The 10,436-nt window shown below is 48.4% G+C and overlaps 1 protein-coding gene across 1 annotated transcript; it reads right to left on the bottom strand.

Moving 5' to 3' along the window:
* Positions 1–1,396: 1,396 nt before the first annotated feature.
* LOC117039669 (cathepsin L1-like) lies at positions 1,397–10,086 on the bottom strand. Its single transcript, XM_033136849.1, is given in 9 exon segments — positions 1,397–1,591; positions 3,056–3,158; positions 3,828–3,987; positions 4,469–4,693; positions 5,458–5,613; positions 6,882–6,928; positions 6,931–7,006; positions 9,046–9,206; positions 10,020–10,086. Coding segments are annotated over 8 exon segments (990 nt in total). The 5' UTR covers positions 9,175–9,206; positions 10,020–10,086; the 3' UTR covers positions 1,397–1,497.
* Between the last annotated feature and the right edge of the window lie 350 nt (positions 10,087–10,436).

The raw sequence follows: 10,436 nt of genomic DNA, 5'->3' as shown, positions 1-10,436 counted from the left end.
TGGCTCCGTGTACCCACGTGTGGAAGGCAATGAAAACCTTTCTACCCAACACGGTTGTGATGATTGCTGTGATGTAGGCAAAAACCACGACCTGATTTGCCAGGTGGGGGAAGAAAAATCATACCTGGCCCCCTGAATATGGCAGCCGACACAAGTCCATATAGCAAGGTGTAGCATGGAGGCAAAATGTATGAATAAGAGATGGTGAAATCACAGGGAGGCTGGAGGAGACCTCATTTTACACCCGACACTCTGAATGGACCAAGGCGATGAGTCAATTGGCCAGTTGGGCCCGGCCCCCTGGGGAATTCTTGCTCCTAGGTCTAGCCTACCATTGGCAGTCCACAGGTAGGCTGCAAACCCCCCCCCCGTGTTGACATCTCCAGGTCTCGGACGTCCAACACCGCCTGACCCAGAGGTAAGTGGATCTTATAAAATAAAAAAGTGGACCCCAAACTCTTGTTTCCTTTCTATTTTTTCTGGGGGTAGTGCTGCCCTTCTGTTACGGCTCCATCCCATGATCCAAATTCTGGCCGGCTTGTTCGCTGCACATCCCCTCGCTCAATATCTCCCGTCTACAGAGGGAGTAGGGGAGATGGGGGGTGAGGAATCGGGCCTGCCGCCCTCTGCCTTGCCCTTGAGCCCCACATCCAATGAAGTCTCCCTGACACACGAGGGAGATGAAGAGAAACGGGGGTGCGTGTGGACAGGTGGGGAACCTGCTGATGGGACAGAGAATGGTCAGGGGGTGGAGTATTGTGACACTTATGGACGGGGGGGGGGAGCTTTGTAAGAATGACAATGTCTTAGAGTCTGATTCAGGGCGGCAAGACCAGTTCGCCCAAATGGGCACCGAGCCAAGAAGGTGCCCTTGGGTGGGGTAGGGGGGCGCAAAAATGATGGAGGCGGATTTTTCACAGTGCACAGGGTGCCGCTGAGATTTCAAAGTCCACCACTGCCTCGGGGATGGAAACTTGAGGTACAGTCAAACCTTGGCCTGAATGGCTCCGCTTTTGAACATTTCGGATGCCAAAAACCCAAAAGTAAATACTATGTTTTTCGGAAGCCGAACGTCCGACGAGGCTTCTGCTTGAGTGCAGGAAGCTCTTGCGACCAACCGGAGGCCGCGCCTCGGTTGTCGAACGTTTTTCGGAAGACGAACTGTCTTCCGGAACGGATTACGTTCGACAACCGAGGTTTGACTGTGGTTGAAGTTCCTGAGGGTAAACTGAGGGACTCTCGTTCAAACCGAATGCAACCTTCTAGGAAATGCAGGCAGTTATGCAATTAACTCACTCCAAACGGCCAAACCACATGCACAAATCTTTATTGTTAAAAGTATCCGAGGAGGTGCTCTATATGATTTGGTTTCCGAATTTCGTTTCTGTTCTGTTTGGCAAGCACCGGATAAAGAGATTCGGGGAAAGGTCGGCGCTCCTGATGTTTTGTTGCTTTGACGGGTGGAAAATCCCCAAAGGCTTGTGGACCCGTAGCTGGTTACACTGGGTAACTAGCCACCTCTGCTACACCACATTGGTTGGACCCTCTTTTCAGCAGAATGTAGCCGCCTTCACCCCAGTCGGGACCCCAGCTGTGAAAGGAAGATAGAAGGGGAGAGAGTACGAAAATTGTTCAATGAGAGGAGAGTGGGGGTCAAGACGAAGAATGCATGGACCTGTTAGTTTTGCTTCTCTTGGTTTCACATCCTTCCAGACTAAAATTCAGTTCTCTGCATTTCTGCAGCGATTTGTGACATATATATATATTTTACTTAAAACTCTTCCTGAAAGTTCACCAGCACTTCTCCAGCGAGTGCATCTCTCTATGAAATTTGGTGCAATCTACGCATTTGTGCAAGCAATCTCCCGACATGCAGCACCTCTCGGTTACTTTCGCAGACGCAGGCATTTTAATGTACGATTTGTCCTAGAGTGGGCCTTTCTGTAGACATTACAAGACAACAGAAATCGGAGATGGTGCCCAGTTCGGAGGACAGGCTGCGCTTTGGCTCACGTATCATTTCAGAAAGTGCAAATGGGAGTCTTAATTTCTTCCAGATTGTCCATAATATTTGTGGACGTTACAAGTGGGATTAAAATCCTGCTAATGTTTTCATTAGGGACGCGGGTGGCAGTGTGGGTTAAGCCACAGAGCCTAGGGTTTGCCAATCGGAAAGTTGGCGGTTCGAATCCATGTGACGGGGTGAGCTCCCATTGCTCTGTCCCTGCTCCGGCCAACCTAGCAGTTCGAAAGCACGTCAAATGCAAGTAGATAAATAGGTACCACTCCAGCGGGAAGGTAAATGGCATTTCCGTGCGCTGCTCTGGTTCACCAGAAGCGGCTTAGTCCTGCTGGCCACATGACCCGGAAGCTGGACGCCGGCTCCCTCGGCCAGTAAAGCGAGATGAGCGCCGCAACCCCAGAGTCGTCCGCGACTGGACCTAACGGTCAGGGGTCCCTTTACCCTTTTAATGTTTTCATCTGCTTACAGTGGTCTCCTAAATAAGTTATAAACTTTCCCCGTTCTTTCTTGCAGTGCCAATGGCTCATAATGGCCCTGAATTACATTAGCTGTATCATGCCGTATTGTGTTTTTAATATTCTGTTGGGAGCCGCCCACTCCCAATAATTCCTTAAATCAAAGGAACGCCACACACCCTTTGGAAATAGGAACACGCTGCAGTTCAGGGCCCCTTGTTTCCTGCCACCCCCGACAAGATTCGGATGCTAGCCTGATGTCCACCAGCCGGGCACTGATGAATATAAGGAAGTTTGCATTGGCCTGTATAGCTCAGTATTGTCCATTCTGACGGGTTACAGTGGCAGCTCCGGGATTTTAGACCGAAGTCTCACCCAATGTGACCTGGAAATGTGAGGGGTTGGATCCGGGACATCCTAGGGGCAACGTGGACACTCCCTCCACCCACGTACCCCCATTTCCCCCGAGTTGCCAGGCAAAGCCCCCCTCTCCTTGCCCTCCACGACAATGGTCAATGAGCCCCCAAGGGCCACAGCACTGCACATCATTTTTGGGCACCTGGGCTCTCCGCCCTACCTGTTCTTTATGATCCAATAAGGAGTCCCATTCTGAGTCCCATAGCCAACGGCCAGGACAGCATGGTTCAAGGATGTTCCGCAGCTGGGGTAGTCAAAAACTCCTGGGTGGAGGGGAAACAAAGGTCATATTGTTACTTATCTCCTCTGCTCGGAGTGTGTGTGTTGCATAACCCCATCCCCTCCAACATTTCTCTCGTGAAAATAGAGATGTCCTATTCCATCCCCTCCACGGTTTTCCAATAAAAACAGGGACGTCCTATTCCATCCCCTCCAACGTTTCTTCTATGAAAATAGGGACGTCCTTTATCATCCCCTGCAATGTTTCTCCCCTGAAAAGAGGGACGTCCTATTCCACCCCCTCCAACGTTTCTCCCCTGAAAATAGGGACGTCCTAAGGAAAAGCGGGATGTTCCAGGGTTAAATCAGAAACCAAATGGCTCTGTAAATCTGGGACTGTCCTTGGAAAATAGGGACAGTTGGAGGCTCCTTTACTCTTCTACTGTCCTCAAAAACCAGTTCCTAGGAATAGCAACTGGGGAGTGTGGTTGTTGACCTCAGGTCCTGTGTTCGGGATACTGGTGTGGGCATCTGGTTGGCTGCTGTGAGAACAGGAAGCTGGACCAGAGGGGGCAATGAGCCGATCTAACAGGGATCTCGTTGTTTTCCTGTGGTGGATCATAAACCCCAACTCTCCAGATTCCCTATGTGGATGACTGTTTCAAATGCAACCCTGGGGGTTGACTCATCGCTGCATCTCTCCAGGATGTTACCTGAGCTGTAAAAGTGAAAGTCGGAGGCGTCCAGTGCCACAGTAACTGGCCCATAAGTGGCAACGGCTTCTTGCAGCGCAGCCTCGTCGTTACTCGGAATATCCACGTAGCCGTTGATCCTGACTGCAAGGTCTGCAGATTTGTACGTACAAGCCAGATCCTGCAAAGAAACAGCAAGCGATTGTTTGCATTTTCTCTTTGGGAGGGCACAACGTCGTTCTTTATTTTTTCATTTAAATGCTTTATTGATTGAAAAGCTGCATAATAGAAATAATCAACAGATGCCAGAGAAAGCAAAAATAAACTACCATTCATTCTTTAATTGATACTTGTTTTGTACATCGTTTTGCAATTAAATTTAACAGGACCTCCGAACTCCCCATTGTGTTCCCAGGTTGAATTTTTTGAGCTTTATTTTCTCCGTGTTATATGACTGGTTGAAGTTCAGGGTCCTGTATTACTTCTGAAAGTGCCGATGAGGTGGGTTAAGCCTCTTAAGTTCAATAAAAGAATTCTCCTCTGTCCCTTACTAAAGTTTGATTGGCCCCAAAGGAGTGAAGACGGAGAAAGAAAAGAGATTCTGTTGAGTGTGGCGAACAGGCCGCAGGATCGCAGAATGGTAGGTTTTGTCTGGAGGTTACCTGTCCGACGTAGGGGTAGCTTTTTTCCGAGTCGAGTCCGTGGTTATCCATCACGTACTGGAAAGCCCAGCTTGGCCACCCTCCATTGCAGCCTTGGTTGCCCTGCTGCCAGGAGCAGTCAACCAGGTTTTGTTCGCTCAGCGAGACCAGCCTGCCAGTTGTCCGGGCGAGATAACCTTCCAGGGCTCCAGTGGCACTGAACGCCCAGCAAGACCCGCAGCTACCCTGTGAAAAGGGACAAGCAATTTGTGTCAGGCTTCAGGGAATTGCCCCCCCCACCATGGCAGTAGATAAGCAGGACAAAGGAAAAGGAGTCTTCTTACCAGATAGAAACTTAGAAACTCTAATAATCACAGCGAGAGAACAAAGAACACATCTCCTAGGAATGGCGGTGCTCCCAATTAAGGATCACACTCCCTTCCATCCCTATAAGCTATGTCACTTCTGTTCATCTCCCAAATGATTCCCCAAAATTCATTTTTTTCTATCATCTTTTTCATAAAAGCCCATGAAACCTCGTCAAAGGCCTTTTCAGCATCTATAAACACTAAAGCAGCTTGTTTCTCGTTTCTTACTTCCAGATATTCAATAATATCTATTATTGTTCTTCATTTGGCGTCCTGGTAAAAACACCCGGTCTGATCCCGATGAATCTGTTAACCCTCTCTCTCCCAGGGTTTCTTCTCCTAGCTGTTCCCCACCCAGTATCTCCCAGCTTCTGCCTTCTGAACTATGTCCCTCTGCAAACCATTGTTACAAATCTATACTGTCCTCCTGCTCCTGGGATGTGAGACAAAACCCTTTTCTTTGGCACAAGTTGAGTCACAGCAGGCTAGAAGCAGGCATTGGATGGGATGCATTGGGACAGGTGGAGAAATGGCGCCTACTTCCATCCCTCCCTACAACGGAGGGATTCCCATAATTGTAGCCAACTTTGAATCCCTGGCTTTGGTCATTTAGGCTTTCCCAAGTGGCGATGCTACACTCACCTGATCTTTCACTGGGGTGACATAGCCTTTGGTGCGCCAGTCCACAGAGGAAGGAAGAGAGTTGTTAGATTTTTGGAACAAAGTTGTTCTTCGGCCACGTTCTCTGGGCAGTTCAGGGCTGAGTCCATTCAGCCTCTGCATGAACTCTTCTTTAGTCTGGGGAGGAGAGAAAAGTAATAATGATGATGATGATGATCTATATTTCATCCTTCAATGCTATATCCGATTACGGAATGTCATTATCTGTTTTCTGGTCTTTGACAATAATAATGATATTTGATTTGATGATGATGATGATGATGGCAGTGAATGTTCTGTGTGAATGTCTGGACGCAGTTGGAGGATGGATGGTGGCTAACAGATTGGGGTTGAATCCTGACAAGACAGAAGTACTGTTTTGGGGGACAGAAGGCGGGCAGATGTGGGGGACTCCCTGGTCCTGAATGGGGTCATTATGCCCCTGAAAGACCAGGTGCGCAGCCTGGGGGTCATTTTGGACTCCCAGCTGTCCATGTAGGTGCAGGTCAGTTCTGTGTCCAGGGCAGCTCCATCTGGTACGCAGGATGAGACCCTCCCTGCCTGCAGACTGTCTCGCCAGAGTGGTGCATGCTCTGGTTATCTCCCGCTTGGACTACTGCCATGCTCTCTATGTGGGGCTACCTTTGAAGGTGACCTGGAAACTACAACTAATTCAAAATGCGGCAGCTAGACTGGTGACTGGGAGGGGCTGCTGAGACCATATAACTTCGGTCCTGAAAGACCTACATTGGCTCCCAGGACATTTCCAAGCACAATTCAAAGTGTTGGTGCTGACCTTGAAAGCCCTAAACGGCCCTGTATCCCTGAAGGAGCATCTCCACCCCAGACACCGGGGTCCATCTCCCGAGGTTCTTCTGGCGGTTCCCTCCCTATGAGAAATGAGGTTGCAGGGAACCAGGCAGAGGGCCTTCTTGGTGGTGGCACGCCCTTCAGATTTCAAGGAAATAAACAACTATCTGACTTTTAGAAGACACCTGAAGGCAGCCCTGTTGAGGGAAGTTTTTAATGTTTCACGTTTTATCGTGTTTTTAATATTCTGTTGGGAGCCACCCAGAGCGGCTGGAGAAACCCAGCCAGATGAGCGGGGTATAAGTAAAAAAATTACTATATTATTAGTAATTTTAGTATTTATACCCCGCAAATCTGGCTGGGTTTCCCCATCCAATCTGGGCGACTTCCAGTACACATACAAAACACAAATAAGACGTTAAATGTTAAAAACGTCCCAGAACAGGGCTGCCCCCTGGGGCATCTCTTTTGAGCTCAATTGATCAGTGAGCTGGCAAACCCTGAGCTCAAATGTCGCCTCCTCTGCTGTGAATCCTTTGGTGATTTGAGGCACCGAGAGAGGATTAACTAGTTCGTGATACGAGCCGGACTCTTACCAAATCGCCCAAGTGGTTCATTGCCATCCGATAGGAATGTCTCCCCGCGAAGCTTCACGGTTGTGTTCTTCAATCATCCGGAGGTTCTCCTCCCATATGGTTCTCCGGTGGTTTTCTGAGTTCCTCTGCAAGGAAGACACTTGGCTTATAATAATGGACAGACAGCCACCCAATCTCAAACAGCTCCTCACCCACAATAATACAACAACAGGACTCAACATGGACACTGGTACCAGAGCCTGCAATAAACCCAGATGCCAACTTTGCTGCCACATAAACCCGGAAACACCATTACTGGTCCCAACAACATCAAACACCATCTCAGGACTATTTAATTGCTCATCTTCCAACATTGTGTATGCAATCAAATGCCAACAGTGCCCTTCAGCTCTCTATATTGGACAAACAGGCCAAACCCTACGCCAAAGGATAAATGGACATAAATCTGATATCAGGAATCACAAGACAGAGAAACCAGTAGGAGAACACTTCAATCTCCCAGGACATTCTATAAAAGATCTCAAAGTAGCTGTCTTAATACAAAGGAATTTCAGAAATAGACTGGAAAGAGAAGTGGCTGAACTGCAACTAATCACCAAACTTAGAACCACGGAGAGACCTGGTCTGAACAAAGACATTGGATTCTTATCTCATTATACATAACAAAGCTATCTTTAGCCATCTCACCCCTTGCCTTTCCCTGCAAGACTAATTGCAGCCGTTTTCCACACCTATCAGCTGATCACCCATTCCCACCACCCTTCTGAGTAATACCCCTCCCCACTCCCTCACTATATTTAAGGGTCTGGTGACTTCTGTTTCAGTGTATCTGAAAAAGTGTGCATGCACACGAAAACTCATACCAAGAACAAACTCAGTTGGTCTCTAAGGTGCTACTGGAAAGAATTTTCTATTTTATAATAATGGACGCAGCCCAGGACCACAACTTCCCCAAAAAGGACCTTAGGAGACCTTGAGGCCAGAAGAGATGACCACACTGTTAAGTGTGGACTTCATTTTCTATTACTGTCAGCCGACAAAGATTCATTGAAACGGTTCGTCATCCGGGGAAAAAGCGTTCTACGTTGGATCACCTATCACGGCACATCCGCAGGATTTCGACTGTTGAAAGGCAATTTGCCTCCATCCCAGTGTTCTTTGATACTGACTGACCACGCTTTCTAATCCTAGTTACAGGTAGGTAGCCGTGTTGGTCTGCCATAGTCAAAACAAAATAAAAAAAAAATCCTTACAGTAGCACCTTAGAGACCAACTAAGTTTGTTCTTGGGTTCCATGATCACGGCAGATGGTGACAGCAGTCACAAATTAGAAGACGCCTGCTTCTTGGGAGGAAAGCAATGACAAACCTAGACAGCATCTTAAAAAGCAAAGACATCACCTTGCCGACAAAGGTCCGTATAGTTAAAGCTATGGTTTTCCCAGTAGTGATGTACGGAAGTGAGAGCTGGACCATAAAGAAGGCCGATCGCAGAAGAATGATGCTTTTGAATTATGGTGCGGAGGAGACTCTTGAGAGTCCCATGGACTGCAAGGAGATCAAACTATCCATCTCAAAGAAATCAGCCTGAGTGCTCACTGGAAGGCAGATCCTGAAGTTGAGGCTCCATACTTTGGCCACCTCATGAGAAGAGAAGACTCCCTGGAAAAGACCCTGATGTTGGAAAGCTGGAGGGCACAAGGAGAAGGGGACGACAGAGGATGAGATGGTGGACAGTGTTCTCGAAGCGACTGGCATGAGTTTGGCCAAACTGCGGGAGGCAGTGAAGGATAGGGTGCCTGGCGTGCTCTGGTCCAGGGGGTCTCAAGAGTCGGACAGACTGAATGACTGAACAACAACAAGTTTGTTCTTGGTATGAGCTTTCGTGTGCATGCACACTTCTTCAGATACACCCAAGCTTTCTAATCCTGTTCATGGAACATTTAGACTCCTATTATTTGTGACTTATGGACGGATTGCATATTTTCTGCTTTCGAATCGTGAAACAATAGAACGTCATAAATGTTTTGTTGGAACATTATTGGCCGCGTGTCGCTTGTGGTTGTTCAGAGTTTTCTGTTTTTGCAACGCAGGGGGGATTTTCCTAATTTCACGAGCCGCTGGAGAAGGGTTGGGGGTTTGATATATATTAAGAGGGGACTCACCTCGCGGTAAACCTTATTGTGGGTGATCTTCCAGTCTCTCCAGGCTTGGTCCAGGGCTGGGTCCCGCGCTGCAGCATAGGTCCTCAGCAAGACCAGCCCAGTCAGGGCCACCAAAGAGATCAGATGCATGTCTACACAGGGGACAACCTAGTCAGTTGCCACTAGAGGGAAAAGGTCCAATTATATGCCTACAGGGCAGGAGTAAAAAGGTAAAGGACCCCTGAAAGGTTCAATCCAGTCAAAGACGGCTATGGGGTTGCGGCGCTCAGGGCAGGCAGCCCTGTTTAGGAAAGTTTTTAATGTTTTATTGTGTTTTTAATATTCTGTTGGGAGCTGCCCAGATTGGCTGGGGAAACCCAGCCAGATGGGAGGGGTATAAGTAACAAATTATTATTATTATTATTATTATTATTTATTATTATTACATGCTGTAGGGATGCGGGTGGTGCTGTGGTCTAAACCACAGAGCCAAGGGCTTGCCGATCGGAAGGTCGGCGGTTCGAATCCCCGCAATGACGGGGTGAGCTCCTGTTGCTCGGTCCCTGCTCCTGCCCACCTAGCAGTTCGAAAGCACGTCAAAGTGCAAGTAGATAAATAGGTACCGCTCTGGTGGGAAGGTAAACGGTGTTTCTGTGCGCTGTTCTGGTTCGCCAGAAGCGGCTTAGTCATGCTGGACACACGACCCGGAAGCTGGACGCCGGATCCCTCGGCCAGTAAAGCGAGATGAGCGCCGCAACCCCAGAGTCGTCCGCGACTGGACCGAACGGTCAGGGGTCCCTTTACCTTTAACTTTACATGCTGTTGTAGCCATGCTCTTCCTCCTATTTTTGGCTCTAAAATAGTCTTATTTCCCCTGTCTCCACCATGCACATTGCAGCCTCAACATGTCCTACCACCCATTCTTAAATTCAATAAATAATAATAATTATTATGTTCACAGCCACTCTCCCAAAACGTTACCCGCCAAACCTTACCTTCTCGCCTGAATCGAAAGATCTAGAGACTAGGATCTCGTCTGCCTCTCAACCCGTCTCGGTTCAGAATAAGCCAGAACTGCCTTTTTTATAGAGAGGGAGTCCAATTCACTTAAGTTCCTGGGAACGTGGCTGAGTGGAAGTGGCGTTTCATGGTCAAAGGACGGCGTGTTCCTGTTTACTTTGCCACGGCTCGGTGGGAAAAACCGCAGCCGGGAGTCTTTGGGTGCCCAAAATCTCAACTTGCTCAATTTCTTTTCCTACGGGGTGGAAAAAAAAAAAACTGCGCCCTGTGTTTATACAGTCGTTTCAAAGTTTGCAGGTGTTAGCAATGCCTTGTGAAATGGGCAGAAGATGTCTGGCAGTCGCAGGGCAGGCTACACCTTCACCGTGACCAGCGGGGCAGATGACAGCCAC

This window comes from Lacerta agilis, chromosome 18 (genome assembly GCF_009819535.1).
Source record: "Lacerta agilis isolate rLacAgi1 chromosome 18, rLacAgi1.pri, whole genome shotgun sequence".
Lineage (NCBI taxonomy): Eukaryota > Metazoa > Chordata > Lepidosauria > Squamata > Lacertidae > Lacerta > Lacerta agilis.
Note: the sequence above shows the minus strand (reverse complement) of the source record. Positions and strands in the feature narration are given on the sequence as shown.